This window comes from Podarcis vaucheri, assembly GCF_965113315.1.
Source record: "Podarcis vaucheri genome assembly, chromosome: 16".
In the NCBI taxonomy this organism is placed as follows: Eukaryota; Metazoa; Chordata; class Lepidosauria; order Squamata; family Lacertidae; genus Podarcis; species Podarcis vaucheri.
In genome coordinates this window covers 23775784-23790435 of record NC_138754.1, presented here as the reverse complement: position 1 = coordinate 23790435, position 14652 = coordinate 23775784, and the positions used below count along the sequence as shown (strand labels likewise).

Genomic DNA, 14652 nt, shown 5'->3' with positions numbered 1-14652 from the left:
GCTCAGTAGTGATACCCTGGCTGGCAACTCCTGTGTGCCAAGGGGGCTTGCCCAGGAAATTGGTTCTCTCTCACACACACTGGCTGCAGGTTTGGTCCAGCATCTGGGGAATGACAAGTATCTTTCTGAGCAGCCCAGTGGTGACTATAGGTAATCCATAGTTTCTGGATAACCCAGTCCACCTTGGCTCTGCACTGGCAAAAAGCACATCAGCTTGAATAAGGACATTATTTTCAAATATGTTTGGGGGAAATAGCCTGAGACCTCAGAAAGCCACTGCCAGTGAGAGTAGGCAGTGGTGGACTAAGTGAACAAGTAAGCTGGCGTGGTCTAAAGGAGTTTCAAAAATCACCCCCGGGGTCTGAATTGATCCTAAGTTCACAGCCTTAAAACAGCTTTAGTTGGAGGGCTGTTGCTCAGAAGCAGAGTATCTCCCAGGTCTCCCAGGTTCAGTCCTTCATTGCATACCTTTTGGTGCCAGGCAAAAACATTCCTCTTTAACCAGGCCTTTGGCTGATGGACGTCCAATGCTCTTTTAAAATGTGTTGAGGGCAGGGGTTAGAGGGTTGTTCTTGTTTTTATTTTGTGTTTTGTGATTTTATTTTTGTGATTTTATGTTGTGAACTGCCCTGAGACCTGTGAGCATAGGGAAGAATACAAGCAAACAAACAAACCATGACATCTCTAGGTGAAAGACTCCTCCTGCCTGAAACCCTGGAGAACCACTGTGTCAGGGACTGGACCGAACAGGAGGAATGGGAATTGAGCCCTTGGTCTAATCGGCTCAGCTCAGAAGAGGAGGAGAGGGAAATTTCAACCCCCATGTCTCCAGCAGTTTCGGGAGGAGAGGGAGACAGGGATGATGTACAGCTGAATGAGGAAATGCCTAGTTATGAGATAGTGGAGGAGGAGGGAGAAGTGAGAGAGCAGACAGCAGAGACCTCCCTGGAGACTATGGGAGACCCTCCTAGTCCAAGGGCTCGCTGGTCCCTCTGCATTCAAGAACAGAGAAGGCAGAGGGATGTGACTCCTGTGACTTCCCATAGGTTTCCAAGATGTTGTGGGAGACGAAAGAGGAGGGACTCAGAGTAGCCAACGTCTCCTACGCGTGGAGACATGGATCCTTTGTCTTGCAACCAGATGACTGAATAAAAAGCCGTAAAATATGAACAGTTTGTTCTTTTTGCCTCTGAGGCTAATGGGGGAGGAGAGGATACTGTCAGGAGCTCGTGCTACTCTCGAGTAGGACCCTGGCAGAGACACATGTCCGACTGGCATGTTCCCTCCCTCTTGGTCGATCGTTCGGGAGCTTCAAAAGCTTTCTTCTGTCCGAACATCACAGCAACCGATGCCAACAGACATCAGCACACTTAGGGATCCGCAGAGTCTTCGCAACTTGCGTAACAGACCTCAGCATTTTGGCTAATCTACTTTATTTACATATAAACACACACGAAGCACTGCAACGTGGCTCCCTCTCTCTCTCTAGCATCAGACAGCAAAGAGAAAAAAGACAATAGTCCCACTTCACGGAACACAGTAACACAAACATCCTGTCTCCATCACTTCCCACTCTGTGGAGTCAAAACATACAATGTCATGTGGTAGACAAAAATCCCATGACTGCAATCACGGAGCAGGAATTCTAACAGATACTCCACACTTGAAACACTGCCAGTCAATGTAGACAATGAACCAATGAACCAACCAGTCAATGAACCAAAAGTCTGACTCAATACAGTGAAGGGACGCAGCATCTCCTTTGCATGCCAAAAGTCCTAGGTTCAATCCTTGGCATCTCTGAGTATGGCTGTTCTCCACTAAAGATGAGATGGGTCCTAGGGCAAGGGTGGTATTTCAGTGGTAGAGCATATGCTTTTCATGCAGAAGGTCCTAGTTTCAATCTGTGACATCTCCAGGAAGTTCTGGGAAATACTCCATCCTGAACCCCTGGAAAGCAGCTGCCAGTCAGTGTAGACAATACTGAGGTGGATGGACCGATACTCCCACTCAGTATAAGGCAGCTTCCGGTGTTCCTGCACTGATCAGCTGGAGAATAATATACCTTCATTTTCTGCTGCCGCCTCTGGGCGGCCTTTGTTGCAGTGACAGATTAACAGAGCTGTCCGTGTAATGGAGATAATTAACTCTGGCATTCCCCAATAATTATCCAGAGGCCATGCCAGCTCATCTGATCTACTCACCAGATCACCAGGGTAGATAGAAGATCCCCAGAGGGATGGTGTTTTCAGCCCAACTCTATTTCCTAGGTTATTGACTTCCTTGCTGGATTTTAATCTGTGAGCTGGTTACCTAATGGAGTTTTTAACCTTTGTGCCTGTTTCTTCAGGGGCAGCAGGGAATGAGGGGGTGGTCCAATCAGAAGGAAAGGCTGTTTGTCAAGGCAGCTGGGATGCAATATCAAAGGCAGTAAAATGCAGTGTGTGAAGTTATACACATGGCGGCAAAGCATCTGGCTAGCATATATATTTATCTCCTAACACATGCACTAATGGGAACTGAATTGGTGGTGACTGACCAGGGATGAGATATATAGGGGTCTTGGCAAATAGCTTGATGAAAATGTTGGCCCAGCCTGCCTATCAGCTGTGGAGGGGAAAGGTGAATTCAATGCTAGGGGTCATTAGGAAAGGGATGTAGAATTATTATTATTATTATTATTTAAAACTGCCAGAATCATAATGCAGTTGTACAAATCTATCCTGTGACCACACCTGGAAGATAGGCCAAAAAGGATACTGCAGAGCTGGGGGTGGGGAGTTCAGGAAAAGGGCAATCAAAACCATCAAGGCTCTAGAGCAAGCCCAGGCTTTCCCTGACCCATAAAAATGGACCCTGTGTTTATGTCTTTGAATCGCCTTAACAGTTAGTTAGTTAGTTAGTTAGTTAGTTAGTTAGTTAGTTAGTTTAATTAAATAATTAAAGCAACCTTACAGGAGAAGCTATGTGACTAACGCAACGTATCATTTGGACCTCAGAAAACATTCTGTGTGAGGCAAAGCTAAAAAGCAAACATATCCCTTCTCAAACTATCTAGAGACAAACAAAAGCAAGAAATAACTTACCATATAAATATAAACGTAAGACTGTCATCACGTAGGTAGTTAGCAAGCAATGCAAGCAGGTAACCCCTAGTAAGAACACATGCTTCTAACACTAGTATGCCCATTTGGTTGTTTTCTATGACACATTGCTAAGAACAATTATTGCCTTCCACAAAGAAGTTGCCTGCCTGTGAACTGTTTTTACTGATTTTAGTCTTGTATTTTTATATGGTTTTAACCTGCCATGGGGACCTGATGCTGCCTCGTTTTCACCTGTGCTGGTGTCTGTCATTTCCAGGCGATGGACAAGTGGACTTTGAGGAGTTTGTGACGTTGCTTGGCCCAAAACTTTCCACATCCGGCATCCCGGAAAAATTCCACGGCACTGACTTTGACACTGTGTTTTGGAAGGTAAGGAAACACCGATTCCCGCCCCCCACCCCTTGAAACCTGATGGTTTGGCCCTCTTTCTTGATTTTACTGCAGATATATGTACTGAAGATGCGTATTTTCCCGTTTTTCATGGTGACTGGAACTGCTGGTTCACACCAGGAGGTAGGCATCACCATTTTCCTTAATTATGTCATGCTCCTTCATGCTTCCCAGCTCAATTTCCATCTCGCAGAGGAAGGGAATGGGGATTCTTCAGGGTGTTTCTACATTTTATGGCAGCCTCCCCTCAGCCTGGTGCCATCCATGTGTTTTGGACTAAAACTCCCATCAGACCCAGCTTGCATGGCCTTCCACTCTTTGAGGCAGAGATGGAATCTGGGAGAAGTGATGGTGAAGTCATAACAGGTTTCAGTCTTCATTGGAGCAAGCAGCTCACTTAGAGCTCTCCATGGTACTGAAACTACTGATCTGCATTGTGCCCTGTGGAAGGACATTACCTTATTAGGGATGGTGGACCTGTGGTCCACCAGATGTTGCTGGACTACAGCTCCCATCATGTCTGACCATTGGCCATGCTGGCTGAGCCTGATGGGAGCTGTCGTCCAACAACATCTGGATGGCCACAACCTCCCTGTCCCAAGCCTATATGAAATCCTAGAATAGCCTTCCCAATCTGGTGCCCTTAGATGTTTCAGACTACAACTCACATCAGCCCCAGCCAGCATGACCATGTTCTTATCTACCCTACCATCATACAGCAGGGCTGGTTTGGGGCTGATGGGAATTGTAGTCCAAACCCTCTGGTTTTGTAGTTCAAAACCAAGTTGAAGGAGGCTGCTGCCGGGTTTGTCTTTAAAACAACGTCCATAGGATCACTTCTAGCAAATCAATATATCAAAACACTCTATTCCCTCCACTGTTTTCAAGTAGCCTCATTTGTGCAAATATGCCACACAGCCAGTCTGTGATTGCCTTGCCACCTTCTTTTTAAAAGATCCCTGGGTCTAGAATTACAAACACCAGTCATTGACTAAGGAGCTTCTCTCTTTTATCTTAAGATTCATAACATTGAGCCTGTTCATGCAAAGCCCTAACAATGGCTCGGTAGTTTCTTCACGTGAACCATATTCCTCTTAGCCAGGGACGGAACACCATTTCTAGCCAGTGGGATGGATATTTGTTTATTTATTTAAAAATATTTACATGCCGCTGTATCAGAAAAATCCATATCAAATCAGTTTCCAGCAATAAAACCATACAATAAAAACCATAACAAAGGTTAAAACAGACATCAATTAACCATTTTGGAAAGATGTACTCTTAATTGCCTGCATAGGCCTGTCACAATAGTAAGGTTTTCAGCATAGAATGTGCCTGCTGAATATCTATTGGCAACGAGTTCCACAAGACTGGCCGAGTAACATTAAAGGCTCAGTTTCTTGTTGTTGTCAAACGAGTCTCAGCAAGTCAGGGAATGGCCAACGATGCTCCTGCAGATGATCTCAGATATTGATCTGGGGCATAAGGGTTCAGGCTATCCTTGTGGTACCTTAGAGCTAAGTTGTTCATGGCTTTGTAAATTAACCTTGAACCTGGCTTGGTAGTAGATGGGCAGACAGTGCAGCTGTTTTAGCAATAGTGTCTCATGTCCTCGACCAGAAGCTCCTGTCAGCCGTCTGGCCACTGCATTCTGCAGACCCGCACAGAGTGCATTACAGCAATCCAGCCTCAATGTTACCAATGCATGGACTACAGTGGTCAGGCTATCCCTGTCCAGGAGTGGCTATAGTTGATGAAGCCAGTAAAACAGTCCCCCAACCTCCCCTGCCCATAGCTGCTTTGAGAGGTGGATAGTGCCACCCACCTGCTAGTCACCTGACATCACAATGCCATCAGGGAGCATATTTTCCTTTGTCCATGTGGTTTGAAATGGAACCGGAAGTCATTGCTTGGATACAACCCAAATTTCCATCATATCCAATCATTGGTCATGCTGGCAAGGGCTGATGGGAATTGTAGTCCAAGAGCATCTGGAGGGCATCACATTGGCTAACCCTGGTGTACGTGTGTGTATGTGTGTGCTCCCTGGCTCAACCAAAGCTCCATGCAATGGATTCAGGAGCTGTGACCATCCTGTGACGACTGTTCCTACCTCTGCAGTGCGACATGCAGAAGCTGACGGTTGACGAGCTGAAGCGGCTGCTGTATGACACTTTCTGCGAGCACCTCTCCATGAAGGACATCGAGAACATCATCATGACAGAGGAGGAAAGCCACATGGGGAATGCAGAGGAGTGTCCGGTTGATGTGGAGAGTAAGCAAATCTTTGCCAGCACTTGGATCACTGGATGCCATGGGATTTCAGTTTGGGAGCCATGGGAATCATGGGAGCCATGGGAGTTGGACAGCAGCTTCGTATGTACCCTTCTACCAGCTGGCCATAAAAGGCAACTACATGCCTTTCAATCCCATAGGCAGAGCATCTAGGTAGAAGCCTTCCAGCCAAGGTATCAGGTGATGGGGAAGGAGCCAATCATCTCTGGCTTCTCCCTGTAGGTAGGATAGGGGTTCTTTAAACTGAACTAAAAGTACTCTGGGACGCGGGTGGCGCTGTGGGTTAAACCACAGAGCCTAGGACTTGCCAATCAGAAGGTCGGTGGTTCGAATCCCCATGGCAGGGTGAGCTCCTGTGATCGGTCCCTGCTCCTGCCAACCTAGCAGCTTGAAAGCACCTCAAAGTACAAGTAGATAAATAGGTACCACTCCGGCAGGAAGGTAAACGGCGTTTCCGTGTGCTGCTCTGGTTCTCCAGAAGTGGCTTAGTCATGCTGGCCACATGACCCAGAAGCTGTACACCGGCTCCCTTGGCCAGTAAAGCGAGATGAGCGCCGCAACCCCAGAGTCGGCCACGACTGGACCTAATAGTCAGGGGTCTCTTTACCTTTACCTTTAAAAGTACTCTGGGGAGCCACATGGTTGTCCCTCAGTACCTCTCTGCATCCACCTAGATCTGATCCAGGACTCAGAGGGATGGGGAACCTTTGGCCCTAAAGAAGTTGTTGGACTCCAATTCCCATCATCCCTACCTAGCTTAGCCAACAGTCAGGGATGGTGGGAGCTGTAGACCAGCAATGTCCAGAGGGCCACACATTCTTTACCCCTGTGTGCCAGTGCGAGAGCCAGTGTGGTGTAGTGGTTAGGAGCGGTAGTCTCATAATCTGGTAAACCGGGTTCGCGTCTCCGCTCCTCCACATGCAGCTGCTGGGTGACCTTGGGCCAGTCACGCTTCTTTGAAGTCTCTCAGCCCCACTCACCTCACAGAGTGTTTGTTGTGGGGGAGGAAGGGAAAGGAGAATGTTAGCCGCTTTGAGACTCCTTAAAGGGAGTGAAAGGCGGGATATCAAATCCAAACTCTTCTTCTTCCCTGCAGTACTATATACCTGGGCAAGAAGCAGTTCTACAAGGTCTCTGGCTGGCATGTTCCCTAGCCCTGCTACACCGAAAGAACTAGATCTTATGCATAATGTTCATAAAGTCCAGACCGCCCTCAGGATAAATCAAACTAGACAGCGACCCTCCAGCAGGTACTCAGGGGTTCAGGAAGCTTCCTCACCTAAAGACCCTCACTCTTAAACTGAGTGGGGCAAATTAGCTCAGCAACCACCAGTTGTCAGGAATTGAACCTGGGACCTTCTGCATGCAAAGCAGATGCTCTACCACTGAGCTACAGTCCTTCATTGACGTTCTTCACTTTTAACCCACTGGTTATGGTCAGTCTCTATTCCCATTCTCCCAGCTATTGGGGTATCCATCCCTCAGGCCTTCCTTTCCTCTCAACCTATTCAGGGGCATAAGGGATGGTGGGTGCCGCTGTGGTCTAAACCACTGAGCCTCGTGGGCTTGCCGATCAGAAGGTCGGCGGTTCGAATCCCCACAACGGGGTGAGCTCCCCTTGCTCTGTCCCAGCTCCTGCCAACCTAGCAGTTCGAAAGCATGCCAGCGCAAGTAGATAAAAAGGTACCACTGTGGCGGGAAGGTAAATGGTGTTTCCGTGAGCTCTGGCGCTCGCCATGGTCCTCCATGTGCCAGTAGCGGTTTAGTCATGCTGGCCACATGACCCGGAAAACTGTCTGTGGACAAATGCCGGGTCCCTCAGCCTGAAAGCGAGATGAGCACCACAACCCCAGAGTCACCTTTGACTGGACTTAACCATCCAGGGGTCCTTTACCTTTTTACCTTTCCCTATTCAGGGGCATGATTCACCCTCTAGCAGCCAACCTCAAGTGGGGAGGAAAACCATCCTTTTGGGTTGTCTTCTACAAAGGCTGTAGTATTTAACTCTCCTTAAGAAACTGCAGCACCTGGGAACCAAAAGGAAGGACAGAGCAGGTGGTTAGCTGTTCAGTGTCCCAAAAGGACTGAGGACTGGGACAAATGTCCCACATGTCCCATGTCGATCCGGCCCTGGCAAGGCCACAACATCAGCAAGTCCTGTCTGTTCCTGTGCTAGATCTTGCTCACTCGTCTTTTGTTTAATTAGGGAAGTGGTTGTTCTGTTTAGGCTATGAGCTGCTTTGAATACTAATGCCAATGGTAGCTGCAAGGGGACCAGTGGAGAAAGAATGGCTTTGCATGCCAAATCACACCAGTCCAGAGCGGCGGGGGGTTGGCAGTCAGTGTGTAGGAAGGAGCAAGTCTCAGAAGTTGGATATATCGCTGGAAACGGATCCCCAGATATTGCAGGGAGGGCAGGGTCTCCAGGTTGAAGATTTCCCACGGGTATCTGTAAGAACAGGATATGGGACTAGATGAACTACAGTGGTACTTAATTCGTTCTGGAGGTCTGTTCTTAACCTGAAACTGTTCTTAACCTGAAGCACCATTTTAGCTAATGGGGCCTCCCGCTGCACCACCGCTGTGCAATTTCTGTTCTCATCCTGAAGCAAAGTTCTTAACCTGAGGTAATATTTATGGGTTAGCGGAGTCTGTAACCTGAAGCGTATGTAACCCAAGGTACCACTGTATTGGCCTGATCCAGTAGGTTTTTCTTATATTCTTAATGCTTCTGAATACCAGTTGCAGGAAAGCACTGGAGAGGAGAGTTGGTCTTGCACTCGGGTCCCGCATGTGGGTTTCCCATATCTGGTTGACCACCAAGTGTGCTGTGGGGGGATGAGCCCCCCGCCCCCCAAAAAAATCAAGGAGGGGGCCAGGCCCCTTAAAATTCCCAGGCGGCCATGCACGCATGCCACAGGGCAGGCTCATGTCACACATGCAAACCACAGGGCATGCACATGACACATCAGCCCCCCCCATGTGAAATCAGAACACGGGTTGCAAGAAATCCGACCTAGGGCCGCATGCAGGCCACAGATTCCCCACCCCTGGCCTAGCTAACACTGAGCTGAATCAACCAACATTCTTACTTGGTGCTCTAAATCCTTTCCAACTGCTCCAAGTTACCATTATCATCATTATTACAATTAATTTATTAATTACCATCTAAAGCACTGACAATTTACCCATAAGATAATATTTTTTAAAACGGTTTAAAACACCAAAAGCAACAAATACAGTGGTACCTCAGGTTACAAACACCTCAGGTTACAAACACTTCAGGTTACAGACTCCGCTAACCCGGAAGTAGTACCTCGGGTTAAGAACTTTGCCCTAGGATAGAACAGAAATCGTGTGCCGGTGGCATGGCGGCAGCGGGAGGCCCCATTAGCTAAACTGGTACCTCAGGTTAAGAACGGTTTCGGGTTAAGAACGGACCTCCGGAATGAATTAAGTTGGTAACCAGAAGTACCACTTTACATTTAAAACAAGGCTGAAACCCTAAGAAGAGCACACACATGGTAAAGACCCATTTATCCTGCTACGGAAGCTTGTTGGAACAAAAATGTCTTTAACTGTTTCTGAGAAGTGCAGACAATGGGTGCCTGCCATAGCCCTGCTTCAAGAAAAACTGTAGGCAGCAACCTGTATAAATTATGCACATATTTACATGTTATTTTTTATACGTGTTCTTAAATATATATCCCATCAATTCTATTTGGGTTTTGCTAGTCATGGGGAAGACCCCAAAATAATTGTTCAGAGTGGCATTATTGGCTACCATTGTCTGATGGTTTGGAAACCCAGCGTCCATGCTTCCAGGGGATTAGCAATATTTGCTGGCATGTGTCTTTTATTCTCCCAAACAGCTCTGATGTTAATATATGCTGTATGGGTGTGGAAGTGGAACTGAAGAACCAGGAAGATCAAGTATTTTTTTAAAAAAAAATGGAGTACATTATTAATTTACTTAAAAGACCACTGTAAACAGTTAAAATCATTGGCAGGGATGTAATGACACTTGTAATGTGGAATTAATGATGGTAACTATGGATATGTAACAGTTAGATAACGGTAAAAGATGCAGAAAATCTAATTTTATTCCATGTTTGAAATGGTTAAAGATAAAGTGTAAAAAAATTTGTAAAACACACACATACATACATACAGCGGTACCTCTAAATTATGGACTTAATTTGTTCCGGAGGTCTGTTCTTAACCTGAACCTGTTCTTAACTAGAGGCGTGCTTTTGCTAATGGGGCCTTTTGCTGCCGCTGGCACATGATTTCCATTCTCATCCTGGGACAAAGTGCTCAACTCGAGGTAACTCTTTCAGGTTAGCGGAGTTTGTAACCTGAAGTGTTTGTAACCTAAGCTGTTTGTAACTCAAGGTACCACTGTATATATATATATATTTTAAGGAACTGATGCTCATGAAGGTTCTGTTCTTCAAGGGCTAGAGCAGGGGCAGGCAGCCTAAGGCCCATGGGCCACAAGCACCCCACGGGGGTCGTTTAACCAGCCCACGAGCCACCCCCTAACTGAGCTGCCCGCTTGGCGAGTCCCCGCGCACTGCGCTAAATCGGCGCAGAACAGAGCGGGGACTCACTTCCACGGCGCCAGAAATCATGTCTGCGCAGAAGCAGACACCAGAAATTGCATCTGCACATGCGCAGGCACTGGAAATCGCACACGCGTGCGAAATCTGCCATACAGAGGGATCTCCGCTGGAGTGAACCAGCCCAGGCGAGATAAACCTTGCCAACCCCTGGGCTAGAGAATCTTTAAGCTGAGCAGGTATCCTTTTTCTGCCGCCATCCCAAAGTTATGCCACTGACTTCTATGCTCTCTCTTTCCTCATTCTCTGTTCAAACCACCCTCCTCCTCCTCCTCTCCTCTTCACCTTTCCTCCCTCTTCTTCAGCCTGCTCAAACCAACAGATCAGACAGACGTGCGTCCGCAAAAGCCTCATCTGCGCCTTTGCCATCGCGTTCATCATCAGTGTCATGTTGATTGCTGCCAACCAGGTGCTGAGAAGTGGGATGAAGTAGCCACAGCTGGAAGGATGGATGGATGGATGGATGGATGGATGGACGGACGGACGGATAATTGGAGAGATGGACTTCCTTGAAGAACAAATGGAGAAAACAAACTATACATATCTATAAATACCTATAGCCACGAGGGCCAGGGGTGGGATAGGGGGGGGAATTGTGATTCCTCCACGGCAAGCCTCCTGCACACACACACATAAACCCACCTCCCCTCCCTCCTGTATTTGGAGGGGGGGCTCCCCTCCTTACCCGAGATGCTGCTGTCTTCTCTCAGCAGATAGCATGGTCTCCCCCTGGGGTGGGTCCAGCTCAGTCCAGCTGGGGAGTCCCTGGCACCACCCCCTCCCCACAGTGGAACTTTTAAACTCAACTTTAAAAGCATGTTGACGTGCATGGAGACCCCACCCCACCTCCTAAAATCTGAGTGATGCAATACCGTGTGCTTTTATAACCAGATATTAGACTCCTACAAATATATATATATATATATGAAATTATTATTCTTCTTATTATATATAATATACATATATATTTATGATAAACTGAATAATCAGTTAAGCAATACACTTGCGTCAGGATTTTCCAATCTGAAATTCAGGCGCTGCATGAACATTAAACACTCCAAGGGCTGGACGCGAATCACTTGCTGTTTGTATTTTCATCCGACCTCCCCCCCCTTCCCAGCAGGCCCTTTGGGGGCATCTATGCACTTTTTTCTCCCCGCCCCCTACCCTCCCAAAAAAAAACCTGGGAGGGAGGGGCTTACTAGAGCCTGCTTATGTGGACCTGGGGGTTATTCAGATGGAGGACGCCGGCCAAAGGTCGGCTTGCTCAGAGGAGGAACCGCGCCTTGGTGTGGCCTCTGCAGCCGTTCTCTTCCCCACTGCATGCGAACGAGCTACGGCAGGCCACACCAGGCACGAGGAAATCCCTTCTTCCTCCTCAAGGGGGTGCTGGGCCAGAATGTTCCAGGAGACATAAGAGACTCCACCTCCTTTGTGCCCTGAGCCATCCACTCACGACGGTGTCACATCCTGTATATATAAACAAAGGTGTCCAGAGAGCACCACTGACATCACCAACTCCGCCATCTTTCCAGCTGCAAATTTCCCTTCCGCTAAGCCCAGTATAACGTCACCCGGCTAGAAGGGAGGTCTCTTTTCCAACAGTGTTTTGTCTTGAGGTGGAGATGTCTGAGTGATGGAGATATCACTGCTATTCCTGGGCAGCCTGCCTCAGCAGTTAACTATTTCCCCTGTTGTTTTAAAATAAATAAAAAATAAAAAAGAGGAAGGAAGGGAGGGGGGAAAGAGAGAGATATCTATCTATATATATATTGTGCCTTATTTCTGATTTGAATTTGTCCAACTTTTAACTTGCAAGCTGTTGGTTCTTGTTATACTATGGCTAGATCAAAGAGACTTTCGCTCTTCCCATGCTTTCTTTCCATGAATGTATTTTGTGCCGCAATGAGTCAATTCTTAAACTTTAAAGAAAAGCCAAGCGGGTCCTCTTCCTCAAGTCTGTTGCCCTTTTCCGCTTCTGTTTTTTGGAAATGTGTTCTGCTCAGAAAAGTACACCAGAAGCTGGTACGTTAACATAGTATGGGGCACTGCCCCACCAAACTAAGTCTGTTGTCAGCCAGCCCCCATCTGCCTGCCTTCTTACTTGCAGCCAGTCCAGGGCGGGAGGTGGGGGGTGGGCAGGGGAGACCTGGCCATAAAATTCCTCCTCTGTAGTCTCATCAGTGTTGCCCTTGTAGAACTCAGCCGGAAGGAGGATGGAGACAAAATTAGAATTAGCTGGCTCTGCATGCCATTGGCTCTGGCGCCCCCTAGTGTTGGGCTCCCTGCCTTCCACCCAACAATCCCTATGGGCACCTTCGGGTCACGTTAAATTTAATCCAGCCTAACACTAGAGCTGTTGAGCAGAAACCCCTCATGTGCATGAGAGGGGGGCCGTAGGATTGAGACTGAAGCACATGCCAGTCACAACCCCTCAGCATTCGGTGTTCATCAGAAAGGGCCTTCCATGCATCACAGGTGGTTGTACTAGATAATTTTTTGGGTCCCTTCGAACTCTACAGTTCTATGATTCTATGCATGCAGCAGTGAGAGCAGGGCATGTTGGTACTGGGGGCACATCCAGTAAGAGTGGTCCCACTTAGTGCATGTTGAGAAAGTACAGATATCTGAACAAGCAGGTCCCCCCAGATACATTTTGCTGCCTAAGTTGATGGAGAAGACAACTCCCTGTCCCGATTCCATGTATCAAAGATGACTGGACTGCCTGTTGAATCTTAATGCAATGCCCTCCAACAGAGAGGAATTGGCCAGGGGGTCTTAGGAGGAGCAGCCAGGGGCTGCTGCCGTGGTTCAAGGATGCCTTGTCTTGCCTACCGGTAGAGATGGCCCTGTGAACATTCCCTGCTTTGCAGAGAGTATTATATGCCGCAGAAAACTGATATGTCTTCAGTGTAAATCCACTCATCAGTTTGAGGTTTAGACATCATGCTGGCTAGATGAATCATGCATCTTTGGGACAGCACTTGTAGCCCGAACATCAGAAAGAGATGGAATTGTTAGTAACTGTATTGTGAATCAAAGCTCTGGTCGAGGATAAGGTGAGACAGCTCAGGCCTCTTTGCTGAGCTACATTTTGCCTGCTCTTGGGACTGGCCTAAGCAAGCAGTGGACATCATGGGAGTTCTCTGCCTTGAATTCCTGTGCATTTGGGCCTGTCCGGTTCAGGTATGTGCATGTCCATCAAGGGGATGGCTTGTACGCATGACTAGGCCACCCAAGACACAATACCAACAATGGAACCCTCCTATTGTGTCAACCTGTATCATGGTTTTCTATGGAGTTTTCACATGTTCAGTTTTTTTGTTGGCAAGTGTGCATTGGCTGCTTTTAGGGGGAAGCTAGTGAATGTCCATGAATGGCTGATTATGTGAATGAAGCACTCCAGCCGCCCACTTTGAAAAGGTGAATCAGAGGCAACATTATAGAGGTTTATAAAAAGCACGCATAGGAAGGAGGAAGGAGGAAGCAGAGAGAGAGAAAGGTTTTTTCTCCCTCTCTCATAATGCTAGAACTTATAGAAATCCTATGAAGCTGAATGTTGGAAGGTTCAGGACAGACCAAAGAAAGAACTTCTTCAGGCAGTGCACAGTTATACTATGGAACTCCCTTCCACAGGAGGCAATGGTGGCCACCAACCTGGATGGGTTTAAAAGAGGATTGGGCAGATTTGTGGACTGTCAATGGCTACTAGCTAAGATGCCTATGCTCTGCCTCCGGTATTGGAGGGTATATGCCTCTGAATGCCAGTTTGCTGGGGCTCAGAAGTGTGGAATGTTCTCTTTCACTCAGGTATATTATTATTTATATCTTACTCATTTCATTTACAGTCATACCTCATGTTACATTTGCTTCATGTTACGTTCTTTCAGGTTACGTCCTGCAGCGACACGGAATTACCAGAAAGGGTTACTTCCGGGTTTCGCCGCTCGTGCATGCGCCGAAGCGCTAAATCGTGCTTCATGCATGCGCACAAGCTCCAAGTCGTGCCGCACACCTGCGCAGATACGGCGCTTCAGGTTGCGCTCTTTTCATGTTGCGAATGGGCCTCCAGAACGGATCCCGTTCACAACCAGAGGTACCACTGTATATCCCAACATTTTCTCCAGAGAGCTCAAGATGACGTCCACGGTTCCCCCCCTCCTCATTTAATCCCCACAACAACCGCGTGAGGTAGGCTAGGCTGAGAGGAAGTTACTGGTCCAAGGTCACCCAGTGAC

At 47.6% G+C, this 14652-nt stretch overlaps 1 protein-coding gene across 2 annotated transcripts in view; it reads left to right on the top strand.

Annotated features, from left to right (window-relative positions):
* Positions 1–10922, top strand: part of CABP7 (calcium binding protein 7) — a 57248-nt gene extending 46326 nt beyond the window's left edge. The window contains exons 3-6 of one of the 2 annotated variants that reach the window (XM_082203478.1): positions 3364–3476; positions 3552–3620; positions 5619–5772; positions 10720–10922. In XM_082203478.1, the coding sequence (XP_082059604.1) occupies positions 3364–3476; positions 3552–3620; positions 5619–5772; positions 10720–10847 (464 nt within the window). In that variant the 3' untranslated portion in view covers positions 10848–10922. The remainder of the gene's footprint in view (positions 1–3363; positions 3477–3551; positions 3621–5618; positions 5773–10719) is intronic. The other variant, XM_082203479.1, reaches the window with a different exon arrangement.
* The last annotated feature ends 3730 nt before the right edge of the window (positions 10923–14652 follow it).